The sequence below is a fragment of the Odocoileus virginianus genome, chromosome 26 (genome assembly GCF_023699985.2).
Source record: "Odocoileus virginianus isolate 20LAN1187 ecotype Illinois chromosome 26, Ovbor_1.2, whole genome shotgun sequence".
Classification (NCBI taxonomy): Eukaryota; Metazoa; Chordata; class Mammalia; order Artiodactyla; family Cervidae; genus Odocoileus; species Odocoileus virginianus.
Window position 1 is genome coordinate 11,294,669 of NC_069699.1, and position 15,116 is coordinate 11,309,784.

General features: G+C 41.4%; 1 protein-coding gene across 1 annotated transcript; it reads left to right on the forward strand.

Annotated features, from left to right (window-relative positions):
- The first annotated feature begins 11,355 nt into the window (after positions 1-11,355).
- Positions 11,356-14,874, forward strand: RPL14 (ribosomal protein L14). The gene is made up of 6 exons (XM_020894560.2): positions 11,356-11,487; positions 12,022-12,123; positions 12,937-13,031; positions 14,076-14,175; positions 14,267-14,320; positions 14,529-14,874. Exons 1-6 carry the CDS (start codon positions 11,485-11,487, stop codon positions 14,814-14,816), a joined length of 642 nt encoding a protein of 213 aa, XP_020750219.1. The 5' UTR covers positions 11,356-11,484; the 3' UTR covers positions 14,817-14,874.
- The last annotated feature ends 242 nt before the right edge of the window (positions 14,875-15,116 follow it).

Here is a 15,116-nt window from a genome sequence, read left to right on the forward strand (position 1 = left end):
CATGTCCAGTTCTAACTGTTGCTTCCTGACCTGCATACAAGTTTCTCAAGAGACAGGTCAGGTGGTCTGGTATTCCCATTTCTTTCAGAATTTTCCACAGTTTATTGTGATCCATATAGTCAAAATGACCACTGTTAAAAACTTTACAAATAACAAATGCTGGAGATGATGTGGAGCAAAGGGAATCCTCCTCCATTGTTGGTGGGAATGTAACCTGGTAAAGTCACTATGGAAAACAGTATGGAGGTTCCTCAGAAAACCAAAAACAGAATTATCCTATGATCCAGCAATCCCACTCCTGGGCATATATCCAGACAAAACTCTAAGCCAAAAAGATATATGCACCCATATGTTCACAGCAGCACTACTCACTATAGCCAAAACATGGAAACAATCTGTATGTTCATGGAGAGATAAAGGGATAAAGATGTGGTACATATATACAATGGAACACTACTCAGCCATAAAAAGAACAAAATAATCCATTTGCAGCACATGGATGCAACTAGAGATTACCATACTACGTGAAGTAAGCCATATAGAGAAAGACACATATGATATCACTTATATATGGAATCTAAAGTGACACAAAGGAACGTGTCTATGAAACAGAAACAGACTCATGGACATAGAGAATAGACTTGTGGTTGCCAAGGGGATGGGGGTTGGGGGTGATGAAGTGGGAGGTTGGGGTTAGCAGATGTAAGCAATTATATACAGAATGGATAAACAACAAGATCCTACTGTATAGCACAGAGAATTATATTCAATATCCTATGATAAACCATAATGGAAAAGAATATTTTAAGAAGAATGTACATGTATGTATAACAAAATCACTTTGCTGTACAGCAGAAATCAACACGACATTATAAATCAAACTATATTTCAATTTAAAAAAAAGGAGGGGGGAGACAAAGGAATGAGGAAAAGGAAAAGATTCTAAAGTCAAAAGAATTCTAAAACCAATCCTCGAAGGTCCCCATTTGCAAAACACAAAATCAAGGAAGACTTCCGACTAGTCTGCTAATCCTCCCATCCAGCATCCAGCAAGAATCTGGCCTCTTTTTTATTTACCCGAAGACAAGGAAGCCCACAGCTCTTAGAACATCCATCTGGCACACACTTAAATACTGAATACATTATTACAGAGACTAACTGAAGATGGATTCTGTGATAGGTGAAGGACTTTATCTATACAAAGTGGTTGGCAAAGGATGGTCAATTCTAGCTACTGCCTGTTTTGGTAAATAAAGTTTATTGGAGTAGAGCCACATCCATTCATTTTTGTGTTACCTATGGCAGCTTTTCCACTAAAACAAATGAGATCAACAATTGTGGCTGAGATTCTATGGCCACAAAATCCAATACATTTACTATAACGCCCTTTACCAAAACAAGTTTGCTGATTTCTCATATAGATTATTCCTTTTAGACCTAACAGTCCTTGGAAGTTGATGTTTTTCATCCTTATTTTACCACAAGGGAAGCTGAGGTTTAGAGAAGGCAAATGGCATGCCCAGATTCAGACAGTAAGTATTGGGAACATGATAAAATTGTCTTTTGACAACCACATACAGTCTCCTATTGGAGTAATTTCCCCACCTCATGCGACATTTGTCTCATAAGAAATCAATCAGAGGACACAGTAGATCACAGAACTCCGATACTGAGATATCAAGTCAGCCAAGATAACATGAGTATTCTTGCTGGAGCTGAAGGCCATCCCATGTGCCTCTGTCCTTCTACTTTTTCAGAAGTGACCCTGTCCACTGATATAGGAGCACCAGCCTTGTTCTAGTATCCCAACCAACCCTCTACTTTTGTTGTTGTTCAATCACTAAGTCATGTCTGACTCTTTGTGACCCCATGGACTATGGCACACCAGGCTTCCTTGTCCTTCATGATCTCCCACTTTCCTCAAATTCTTGTCCATTGAGTCAGTGATGCTAACTAACTATCTCATCATCTGTGGCCCGCTTCTTCTTCTGCCCTCAATCTTTCACTGCATCAGAACCTTTTCCAATGAGTCAGCTCTTCACATCAAGTGGCCAAAATATCTGAGCTTCAACTTCAGCATCAATCCTTCTAATGAATATTCAGGGTTGATTTTCTTTAGAATTGACTGGTTTGATCTCCTTACTGTCCAAGGGACATTCAAGAGTATTCTCCAACACCACAGTTCAAAAGCATCAATTCTTCAGTGCTCAGCTTTCTTTATGGTCCAACTCTCACATCCATACATGACAACTGGAAAAACCATAGCTTTGATTATATGGACTTTTGTTAGTAAAGTGACATCTCTGTTTTTTAATATGCTGTCTAGGTGTGTTATAGCTTTTCTTCCAAGGAGCAAACGTCTTTTGATTTCATGGCTGCAGTCACCATCTGCAGTGATTTTGGAGCCCAAGAAAATAAAGTCTGTCACTGTTTCCATTGTTTCCCCATCTATTTGCCATGAAGTGATGGGACCAGATGCCGTGATCTTCGTTTTATGAATGTTGAGTTTTAAGCCAACTTTTCATTCTCCTCTTTCACTTTCATCAAGAGGCTCTTTAGCTCTTCTTCACTTTCTACCATAAGGGTGGTGTCATCTTCATATCTGAGGTTATTGATATTCCTCCCAGTGATCTTGATTCCAGCTTCTGCTTCATCCATCACAGCATTTCACATGATGTACTCTGCATATAAGTTAAATAAGCAGGGTAATAAAATACAGCCTGAGGTACTCCTTTCCCAATTTGGAACCAGTCCATTGTTCCATGTCCAGTTCTAATTGTTGCTTCTTGACCTGCATACATATTTCTCAGGAGGCAGGTAAGGTGGTCTGGTATTCCCATCTCTTTCAGAATTTTCCAGTCTGTTGTGATCTGCACACTCAAAGGCTTTAGCATGGTCAATGAAGCAGAAGTAGATGTTTTTCTGAAATCCTCTTCCTTTTTTGATGATCCAGTTGATGTTGGCAACTTGATCTCTGGTTCCTCTACCTTTTGTAAATCCAGCTGGAACATCTGAAAGTTCTCAGTTTACATGCTATTGAAGCCTAGCTTGGAGAATTTTGAGCATTACTTTGCTCGCGTGTGGGATGAGTGCAATTGTGCAGCAGTTTGAATATTATTTGGCATTGCCTTTCTTTGAATGAAAACTGTCCTTTTCCAGTCCTGTGGCCACTGCTGAGTTTTCCAAATTTACTGGCATACCGAGTGCAGCATATTAACAGCATCATCTTTTAGGATTTGAAATAGCTCAGCTGGGGTTCCATCACCTCCACTAGGTTGTTTGTAGTGATGCATCCTAAGGCCCATTTGACTTCCCATTCCAGGAGGTCTGGCTCTAAATGAGTGATCACACCATGTGGTTATCTGGGTCATATTGTATAGCTCTTCTGTGTATTCTTGTCACCTCTTCTTAATATCTTCTGCTTCTGTTAGGTCTATACCATTTCTGTCCTTTATTGTGCCCATTTTTGCATGAAATGTTCCCTTGGTATCTGTAATTTTCTTGAGATCTGAGGTCTTTCCTATTTTATTGTTTTCCTCTATTTCTTTGCAAATGAGTCTCATTTGGGTGCTTATGGGTAAGCGCCTGCACACTAGGAGAAAAGTTACATAACTTAAAGCTGTCAATCAACTTGTTAAATAACACAGGACACAGGGAAGGATCACCACTCTAAAAAACCCAACACTATCCATTTGGCCTGCTCTCCTTTTCTAGAAGCATACTTTTGCTTTTTTTAAAATAAAACTCTGGCTGCTTAAAACTGTGCTGTCTGTTGATTGAATTATTTCCTTTGGGAGCACAAGAGCAAAGGCATTGCCATTTTGCTGGTAACACTACCTCTTCTGGTACAAGTACAAACTCCATTTACACTGGAAATTCTTTTTAAAACAATTTTTTTTTTCTCCTGGTTGCACTATGTAGCTTGTGAGATCTTAGATCCCTGACCAGGGATTGAACTCAGCCACAGTAGTGAAAGTGCTGAGCCTTAAACACTAGACACAGGGAATTTCCTAAAACAATCTTATAAAACCAAGCAAATCTCAGAAACTTGCTCAGCAGACACATTTGCCCTGAGGCAAGTTCCAAGTACCCATATATTTCAGCAACTCAGAAAACATTCCAGCCACTGTCAGTGTCAATAAAGCAGAAGTAAATGTTTTTCTGCAACTCTCTTGCTTTTTCGATGTGGGGATCACAACAAACTGTGGAAAACTCTTCAAGAGATGGGAATACCAGATCACCTTACCTGCCTCCTGAGAAATCTGCATGCAGGTCAAGAAGCAACAGTTAGAACTGGACATGAAACAACAGACTGGTTCTAAATCGGGAAAGGAATACGTCAAGGCTGTATACCATCACCCTGCTTACTTAACTTATATGCAGAGTACCTCATGCGAAATGTTGTGCTGGATGAAGCACAAACTGGAATCAAGATTGCCAGGAGAAGTATCAGTAACCTCAGATATGCAGATGATACCACCCTAATGGCAGAAAGCAAAGAAGAACTAAAGAGCCTCTTGATGAAGGTGAAAGAGGAGAGTGAAAAAGTTGGCTTAAAACTCAACATTCAGAAAGCTAAGATCATGGCATCTGGTCCCATTACTTCATGGCAAATAGATGGGGAAACAGTGCAAACAGACTTTATTTTCTTGGGCTCCAAAATCACTGCAGATGGTGACTGCAGCCATGAAATTAAAAGACACTTACTCCTTGGAAGAAAAGTTATGACCAACCTAGACAGCTTATTAAAAAACAGAGACATTACTTTGTCAACAAAAATACATCTAGTCAAAGCTATGGTTTTTCCAGTAGTTATGTGTGGATGAGAGAGTTGGACTATAAAGAAAGCCGAACGCTGAAAAATTGATGCTTTGGAACTGTGATATTGGAGAAGACTCTTGAGAGTCCCTTGGACTGCAAGGAGATCCAACCAGTCCATCCTAAAGGAAATCAGTCCTGAATATTCATTGGAAGGACTGATGCTGAAGCTGGAAATCCAGTACTTTGGCCACCTGGTTCGAAGAGCTGACTCATTTCAAAAGACCCTGATGTTGGGAAAGACTGAAGGCAGGAGGAGAAGGGGATGATAGAGGATGAGATGGCTGGATGGCATCACCGACTCAACAGACACGAGTCTGAGTAAACTAGAGGGGTTGGTGCTGGAAAGGGAGGCCTGGAGTGTTGCGGTTCATGGGGTCGCAAAGAGTCAGACACAACTGAGCAACTGAACTGAACTGAACTGTCAGTGTAAATATATGTCAAAGTCATCCAAGACCTTATGCATATTAAGTTTCCTGAGGAATACCTGTGAGGGGCAGTTGAAGCTCTTGCTTCCTTCCAGAATGCCTCTGACAGATTCTGATCCTTTCCACCCCCAGGTGGGACATGGACAGGTAAAGTGGCTAAAATAGTGACCATAATGAAGAAGGTTGCATTAATGCTGGCATAGGAAACGATGGCAACTAATTCAATCTCATACCCTTTCCCCCTCTTCCTGAAAATCAAAGGATGGGACTGAAAGTTCCGACCCTCTAATCATAGAGTTGGTTCTCCAGGCAACCAGCCCCTATACTACTTTTAAAAATCACCTTATTAACATAACAAGAGACACCTTTAAAAGTTGTAACAAATACAGCTGAGTTAAAAAGAAAAAAAAAAAGAGACACCTTCATCACTCTCAACATTTAGGAAATTCCAAGTTTTAGCCATCCGAATGACCAAATAAATATTTTCCTTATAAATTACAACGTCCCACTTCTCTTCCTCCTCCCAGTATTCACCCCATTCATTCAGGGATGCCTGCATCAAACCCAGGTGAGATGCAAAGTGCTTTGACAATGCTTTTAGTGGTACCATGATGACTTTGGCCATAGTGTCTAGAAGTTGGTGACTGACTCCACTGCACAGGACCAAATAATAGCTGAGTCCAGCTCCTGTAGCTTAGAAGCCAAGAACAAATTCTTCCAGCTGGCCACTCATGAGATCACCTTCTGATCATCAAAACCCCACAATAATTCCTTTGGTAAACCCCAGGCTGCTGTTCTCTACAAGAAGCGTTAGGTTGGGAGATTCTGTCATGTCAACAGCCTCTACAAAGTCAATTAGATATTAACAAAGCTCCACTTACCTTCCTTACTCTGGTGAAAACAGCACACAAAGAGGGGGAGATTTTCTTTGGAAGAAATACCAGCGTTCCCATCTACGGTCACATTCAAGAATTCAGCTGCTTTTACCTCCTCCAGGAGCTTGTTCTGGATTTGAAGGGTTACTAGCTTATCAGTTCATTCTGTATTTATTCAGTTATTTCCAGAGCACCATGCAGTACATAGCTAATGTTCTCTTTCAATACTGGGTCCAATCCTGTAATATAATGTAAGAGTGCATATTTAATCCTGGTGTTAGTGAGCCTTCTATGTGACAAAATATTCTATCTCCCACAGAAAGTGAGTTTAATGGTCTACTTTAGATCTTGACACCTTTTGTCAACAACTTCTAATACTCAGGGGCAACAAAATCCTCCAGCTTTGCTGTGGCCTTACTATGTTCTGATATGTTTCCCCAAGTATAGATCTGTTTCCCAAGTATTTTTTTTTTTTTTTTTGAAATTTACATATAGTTGATTTAGTGTTAATTTCTGCTGCACAGCAAAGCAATTCTGTTATACATATGTGTTTGTATGTATGTGTGTGTGTATGTATAATAATAAGGTCCTACCGTATAGCACAGGGAACTATATTTAATATCCTTTGGCAAACTATAATGGAAAAAAAAACATACATTTTTTTCAATATCCTGTGGTAAACTATGACATCTATTCTTCATATAGTTTATATAATAAACTATACTAAAATATTAGAAATGAAAGAATATATATATCATTATAGATTATAGCTTACCACAGGATATTGAATGTAGTTCCCTGTGTTATACAGTAGGTGCTTATTATTTACCCATTCTATGTATAATAGTTTGCAAATGTCAATCCCCTTGATCTGTCAATCACATTTTCCCAAGCAATTTCTTGACACTGGACCAGTCTGTATTGGCACAGAAATCAACACTACCTCCTTGGTTGTTAAACAGGACAGACCAAAAATATTCCATCTAGGCATTTGGAGTATTGGACGAACTTGTACTACTAAAACACAAAACTGGGCATTACATCCCAAGAGTCATGACCCACTTCAGAGCTTGTCAGCTTCTTTGTGAACTGGAATTCAGAAGTGAGGAACCACTGGGTTAGTAAGTAAGCTTCATTTGATATGACTTAGGTTCTTGTGATTTAATAGGCCAATGTCCTCTTCATGATGGACATTTTATTCATCCATGGATGTGTAATTTCCTGTGGTTTGTGAGTTTACCTCCTGCTTTGCAACAGAAAAGATTTAAAACTTCCCCATGGATGAAACCCTCAGGATATCTTCCTGTATATCATCAACATTTCTGTTAATTAAAAATTAGCTCTGTCTCAGAAAGTAAGATCTGCATGACTATTCACTGTGCAGGAAAATCAGATACAAATAAAGTAAATAGGAAAACAATATTTCTGCCAATGAACGCTACATCTGTGAAGAGTCATGTCAACTTTCTTCTTTAAGTGACTACTGCTTTCTTACTGAGAAACTCTGTTGTCTAAAATCAGAGCCTCTGGAAAACCTTGTGCTTTACATTTTATCAGTAAGAATGAAACAATTTCAATTCACCTTCCAGGGATAAAGCTTCAGAAAGGGTGTTTCTGGACAACATTTTAATAAAAACAAGACCATGGGCTTGTTGTCTTAGGGCTGATATTGATCACTTTAGAAAATTCTGCTCTGCTTTGTCAAAGCAGTATTTCATTTGTATTTCATCTAAACTTCACGTCCCCACAATCCTACAACCCTACCTCATTCTTTTGTTCGGTTATATGTCCCATAACGTCTTTGGCATGCAGTGTCCTTCATTATAATTTTATCAAGAGATCTGGCTTTGCTGTACTACAGGTTTATTCCTGGTGGTCTTAGGTTGATGGGGCTTGGACCCTGTCTTGTTCAGCTTCCAGGGTCCAAACACGAAAAATTTTTAAACAGTTGTGTGAAAGAAAAATGCTGCCATATCAGTAACAAAGGATGTTGCAGCCATCAATTACTGTAACTACCCCAACTATGCCCCCAGAGGGGAATCACGAAGGAGAAAAGAACAGCATATCGTTTCTAGACAGCCCTAGAAGGACTATAGCTGTAATAGCTAAATTATTGCTCAGTCATGTCCAACTCTTTGCGGTCCCATGGACTTGCAGCCCACCAGGTTCCTCTACCGATAGAATTTTCCAGGTAAGAATACTAAAGTGGGGTGCCATTCCCTTCTCCAGGGAATCTTTCCAACCCAAGGATCGAACCCGGTCTCCCACATTGCAGGCAGATTCTCCATGGTCTGAGACACCATGGGAGCCCATTATCAAAGAGATAATTGCAAAAAGCCCACACTCTTGCATTTTCCCATACATAAAAAAGCACTAAATTCATGAACTTCGCCGGTTTTATTACAAAACTCCTGCGTATCCTAGCTCCTCCCTTACCTCTTCAGTAGTCCCTCAGAGAGATCTGAGAGGCTCTCTTCCCATCTTAAGTCCTCAGAAAAGCCACCAAATACAACATAATTCTCAACTGTTAGTTGGTAGTTTTTTTCACTTGACTGTCATATGCATTTGTCATCCCTAAATATAATATACCAGGTAGGTATATTATAGTCTACCATGCCAGTTTCATTATAATTGGGATGAGTTCATATCCCAGAAAGGGTACAGGAACAAGGTTGTCACGGTACTCGGTGGCTTTTACTTCATTTCTTGGAACAAGCTTAGATTTTTTTTTTCCCCTCTTTTTAGTCCCAAACATTTCCTCTGCTAAACTGATGCTTCCATTCCTCATGACTGAGAGGAATAAAAAACTCGAGACACGTTTACTCAGCTGAAGCTGTACAGGTAGACAGCTCTGGCTACGTTGACATTAGCAGGTATTGTGGAAACTGGGGGGAAGGGGACAAGCTGCTGCACCACCCCCGCAATCCGCGGCCTCGATCCAGGACCAGCGCACTCCTCTGCTCTCAGCCTCAAACTGAAACCCGAAGCAGGGCGCCCGCCTCGCCTTTAACATTCACCACTTCTTGTCACAAATAGGCACTAGGGCGCGCGGCTTAAAAGGAAACATAGTTTCCAAGACACTACACGCTGACGAAACACCTGAGCTCTACAACGCTCTACGGTCGCCATGTTTCTCGCGGGCGCCGGCTTTGACCCGCCTTTCCTCTCAGTGATTGGACGAGTATGAACGGCGTACGGCAGGGGCGTGGCTCCGCAGGGAGAGGCTAAGGAAACTACCGGATGGGGCCAGGACGCCATCTTGGATCCTGGCATCCTCCTCGAGTTGCCCTTCCTCCTGGTGATCGGACGAGCCGGTTAGGTGTCCCGGAAGGGACGTAACCAGCCAACCAGACCTGGGAACGTGCGTTTTCTTTTCCCTTGTTTCAAGGGTGTAACTATATAAAATGCTCTTGCTCATTCCTGGACGACCCTGACGTCGCGATGCAGAAAAGGCTTGCTTGGAGAGTTATCTTGCATTTTAATGGAGCTCCGAAAAACCTGAAAACTGCCTGGGGCTGTTTGGGAAGGCGTCTTAAAATACTTAAAAGGATGCGTTGCCATTTTTCAAAGAGAAAGATGGGGACCACATTCTAGCAAGAGAGGGGGCTGATTACATGAAAAGTCCCGAAACTTGTGATATTAGGGGTAAAGGAGGCAGAATGCCCAGAGAGAAAAAACCTAGCAAGGGGTTGGGATTAGACTGTGGAGGCCTTGAAATGCTGGGGAGTTAGGGCTTTATCCTGTATATTGGGTCAGCGGTCCCCAGTCTTTTTGGCACCAGCGACCAGTTTCGAGGAAGATAACCGCTCCCCTCCTGCTGTGAGTTCTGGTTGCAGGGAATTGGGGACCCCTGGATTATGTGGTGAAAAATGGACTTTTGGAGTACTTAAAACAAGTGTGACATAATCATTTAGTGAACTCTAGAAAAATAACTGGGCAATCCCAGTCTTTCCCAAAGTATTCAGTGAACGACTTGGGGAGCTTGTTTATTAAATGCAAATTCTTGCTCCTCTGCAGACCTGCAGATCAAGATTCTCTGACTGTAGAGCTAGGAAATGTGTTTGGGGGAAAGAAATGCACAAATCATAAAGGTAGAGATTTGAATGTTCACAAGCGGAACACACTCGTGTAACCAACATCCAGATGAAACTCACCAGCAGCTCAAAAACCCCGCTTCCCCCTCCAAGCCACTGCTGCCTGCACCAGGGGTAAAAATGACTACTAACATAGATTAGTTTGCCTGATTTGAATTTTCTATAAATGAAATTACAGAGCATATACTTGAGACCTATAAAACAACTAGCCTGTATTTTTAAATGCCAGTAATATGAACGATACAGACAGGTTTATTACAGATTTTAAAAGATCAGACGTAACTAAATGCAGGTTGTAACCCTTCACAAGATTATAAACCCTCAAGACTTTTTTCATTTGCTGGCAATAACATAAATGGAACAATTGCTAATAGTTAAATAAAGAGTGCAAATTAATAAATTAGGTGGGAATTCCCTGGTGATCCAGTGGTGAGGATCTTGGGCTTTTACTCTGGGTCGAGTCTGGACCCTTGGTCTGGGAACTAGGATCCTGCAAGCCTTGAGGCACAGCCAAAATAATACATACATACATACATGTACATACATAAGTGTGTGTGTATATATACACACATACATATGACTATTATTAACTTACTGAATTTGACTATTGTACAGATTATATAAAGTCATGCCCTTGTTTCTAAGAAACATCACATTAAAAAAAAAAAAAGAAACATCACATTTAAGTGTAAAGGAACATCATGTCTGCAGTTTCTTCTCAAATGGGTCAAAAAAAATGAAGCAACAGGATAATGTTAACATTTGGGAACTCGAAGTGACATGTTTAGGGGGATTACTTATACTTGTTTTGTAACTTTTCTGTAAAGTTTGAATTCTTTTAAGAAGAAAGGTTAATAAAATTAATGGGGTCACTTACGGAGAGAAAAAAATCGTACTAAGACATCAGTAACATTTAGACGAGTAGTGGAAGAAAAGATGGAAGAACGTTAAAAGATGAAGTCGAAAGGACTGCAAACAGTCACAAAGGAAAGCACAGCTTCTGTGCTCTCCTGCACCCTGAAGTCTTAAGAAACAGCTGCTCACGCGCGGTGTCGACTAAGCCAAACCCACGAAACCCAACCACGAAAGCATAGCCGAGCTCCAGCAGACTCCGCCATGTTTTCCCAGTGAGCATGTGTGCGCGTACGTGCGTACGTCCCAACCAATCGGTGCCCACGTCGGCGACTCGTTCACTACCAGGGTGGGACGGCCTTCTACACATGCGCAAGGTTGGGCGGGCCTTCTTCCTTCTCGCCGAACGCCGCCAACATGGTGAGTATCGCCGGCGCGGGCTCCATGTCTGACCCCTATACCGCTCCAGCTTTGCCTGGGCTGGGGGCCGGAGGCGAGCAGCGGCGCTCAGCGGATCTTAGGTATTGTGCAGTGAGGTTCCCCGGGTGGGCAAGACACAAGAGTTGGGAGCTTTCAGGATGTGAGCTCGAGGAGCGCGTGGAGGGCCCGGCATGCCGGGCGCTCGCTGGGTCACGCGTGCGCTCTCTGGCCGCCTTCACCGCATCGTTGCGGCGGCCAGTCGCCTAGCCAGCCCGCCGTGGCCGAAGCAGAGTGGGGCATGGTGGTCTGGCCGTGCTGGCTTCGTGGACCTGGAGGCCAGCGGGAGCCGGACTTGCCACCGTTCCCTCTGTGGATTTCTTCCATCCTGGTTGTCCCATGGCACTTCGGCGTGTTTTCCTCAACGTTCTTTTTTCCTGTTTTTAGCCATACTATATTTAAGTTACAAAGACGGCAAACTGGATCGTATTTTTAATCAGTCTCGCTCTTCTCTCTCCCCCCGCCTCCCAATTTTAGGTGTTCAGGCGCTTCGTAGAGGTTGGCCGGGTGGCCTACGTCTCCTTTGGGCCTCATGCTGGGAAGCTGGTCGCGATTGTAGATGTTATTGATCAGAACAGGGTAAGTGTAAGGAAAAGTGTCACGGCTTCACATGGCACTGGAGGCAGTGTAGACGACAGAGGTAATGGTTTCAACGGCCCTCTTTAAGATAGTACTATGGGTGGTAGTTTTAGTTAAACAGCCAGCGCAGATAGGGGTTACAGAGCAGAGGCTTGAATTGACCTGTATTGCTGGGTTTGAGTAATACTTCTGTCTTTTAAACTAGGCAGTTTTCTTTTTTTTAAAATAAATTTATTCACTTTAATTACTTTACAATATTGTAGTGGTTTTCCTATACATTGACATGAATCACTACGGGTGTACATGTGTTCCTTATCCTGAACCCCCCTCCCTACCCCATCCCTCTGGGTCATCCCAGTGCATCAACCCCGAGCACCCTGTCCCATGCATCAAACCTGGACTGGCGATCCGTTTCACATTTGATAATATGCATGTTTCAGTGATACTAGGCAGTTTTAAACTAAAGGTGGGCTAAAACATTGGCGAGATGTAAATCATTTATTATGTTCAAAGCGAATTTGGAACAAAGCCAGTCCCATAGAAAGCCCTTGTTTCCTGTTGTCACTACTTGAGTACCACAAACTAAGGGATTGAGCAAAGATAGTTTTTTTGGTGGGAAGTGGAAGAAGTAAAGACAAAACTATATGTTGGGTTCTATGCTTAACTATTACTGCTAAGTCCTTTTTTAACCTTTAAGAAAGATTTTAAATATAAGAATGTGATGATTCTGAAAAGACTAATATTATGTAGGATATCTGCATTTTGAATGCTGTTACATTTTTATACTGAAATCCTTGATCTTACCTCTTCTAGGCTTTGGTGGATGGACCTTGCACTCAAGTAAGGAGACAAGCTATGCCTTTCAAATGCATGCAGCTCACTGACTTCATCCTCAAGTTCCCGCACAGGTAACTATCCAACTATCACCCCCTTCCATAGTTTTATTAATACTAGTAAATATTTGCTTAATTTCATTTAAAAATGTTGTTGGTTGTTTTTTTTTTCTCTTGAGAATATAGTAAGCAGTGTGAGAGTGAGAGCCATTTAGAAGAGAGATTTGCATTGTAAAAGTAGACATTATTTACTAATAAAATGCCTTGCAATCCGGTGGTTCTCTGACTTTGCCTTTGTCCAGATTTCGTATTCTTTTTCTCTTGTACCCCTTTCTTTCAGGATTCACTCAACAGAGAACTTCCTATATGTGTGGTTCCCTGAACATGTGTTAGTCAATTTTAGCTTTAGGACAAAAAATACTATCATCAGTTGAAATTTTCATATGTGTCATCTAATACTTAACATACCGTCATCTCCTTATGACAGCCACCAAAGAGGTTCTATTCCTGGCTATTAAGCAATTAAGGCAGTCATTCTGTGATTTTTAACATGATGTAGGTTATAGAAGTTAAAAACTGGTGTGTTGCTGTGTGGTGACGATTGTTTGCAATGTAACCTGTGCTATGACTGGTTTACTTTCTAAGCATACTGGATTTTGATGTTTGAAAGAAATTCTAAAGTGGTTATAATTCCATTTTATGGCATTTGAACACAAATCTTTAAGCATTACTGTACAGAATAAAGCAAACCATAAGGGACAACTATGTTATTTATGAACAGGAAATTGCTTTCTACTCATCCACTATTTGAGTGATATATGCACATTATTAGAGGTGATTTTTAAACTCTGAAAGAGGAGTGGTTTGCATATTTTTATTTTAAAAATTGTGTGTTTTGGGGATATAAGACATCCTGGCTTAGTGAACACTGTTGGAACAAGTAGAAGATAACATTGTGCCTTGTGCTGTGTTCTGTGGAGACCGACTGCAACTGGAAGTAGAAAATGCAAGGGTTCTTGCGGCATTTTTCTTGTGCTTTTTCAGAGGATGAAAAGCTGTCCTTGAATCTGTGTGACGTCAGAGCTGATTTCTTAAATCTTTGTTCTTGGTTCTTTCTAGTGCCCGCCAGAAGTATGTCCGGAAAGCCTGGGAGAAGGCAGATATCAATGCAAAGTGGGCAGCCACAAGGTGGGCCAAGAAGATTGAAGCCAGAGAAAAGGTAATGATTTAGAGATATTTGAATTTGGACATGTTCTGATTTTGGAGGATTAGAAGGTGGTTTGACAAAGTTCTTTTTTTTTTAAACACAGAAAGCCAAGATGACAGATTTTGATCGTTACAAAGTCATGAAGGCAAGGAAAATGGTAAGTTTTTGTGATTGTTGTATTCCAGCCCTGAATTTATTTGTCCGGTAATTCTTTTTGCCTAAGTGTATTGACCATAAAGTTGACTTCATGGAATTCTTAGCCATTATAAGGGTGGTCTCCTGTTTCTACCTATATATCCATACATATAGGATGGGTAAGAGTTTTGTGTGCATATATAATGAACATTTTTATTGAAATTTTTCAGAGGAACAGACTAATCAAAATTGAAGTTAAGAAACTTCAAAAGGCAGCTCTCCTGAAAGCCTCTCCCAAGAAAGCCCTTGCTGCTAAGGGGGCAGCTGCAGCAGCTGCTGCCGCTGCCAAGGTTCCAGCGAAAAAGATCACCACTGGGGGTAAGAAGGCTCCAGCCCAGAAGGTTCCTGCCCAGAAAGCTGCAGGCCAGAAGGCCGCACCTCCTGCTAAAACTCAGAAGGGTCAGAAAGCTCCATCCCAGAAAGCACCTGCTCCAAAGGCATCTGGCAAGAAAGCATGAGTCCATAAGAGGCTATTCAAATCAGAATAAAGGTTCTTTTTGATGTGCTGGCAAATTATTTAATCTGTGGATTAGTCTTGTTGCTGGGGCTGGGTTTATGAGGCAGATTGATGGTAGGATTGTTACTGTCCTCATTGGAGAAGGAATTCCTGAGTCCCACTCTGTCCAGACTCAAGATACTATCAAGTCATCACACAAAGTCCTAAGTAATGTTCTTATGGGAAATCATGATAATAGACCACTGGGTTAATTTTGTTCCCTTGTACAAATATACATCTCATAAATAACTAAAATCCCAGA

Bases quoted from the DNA above. Each gene is read 5' to 3' on its own strand.
- RPL14 (XM_020894560.2), top strand. The intron at 12,124-12,936 runs GTAAGTGTAAGG...TACCTCTTCTAG, and splicing joins ATGTTATTGATCAGAACAGG to GCTTTGGTGGATGGACCTTG. The intron at 14,176-14,266 runs GTAATGATTTAG...TTTTAAACACAG, and splicing joins AGATTGAAGCCAGAGAAAAG to AAAGCCAAGATGACAGATTT.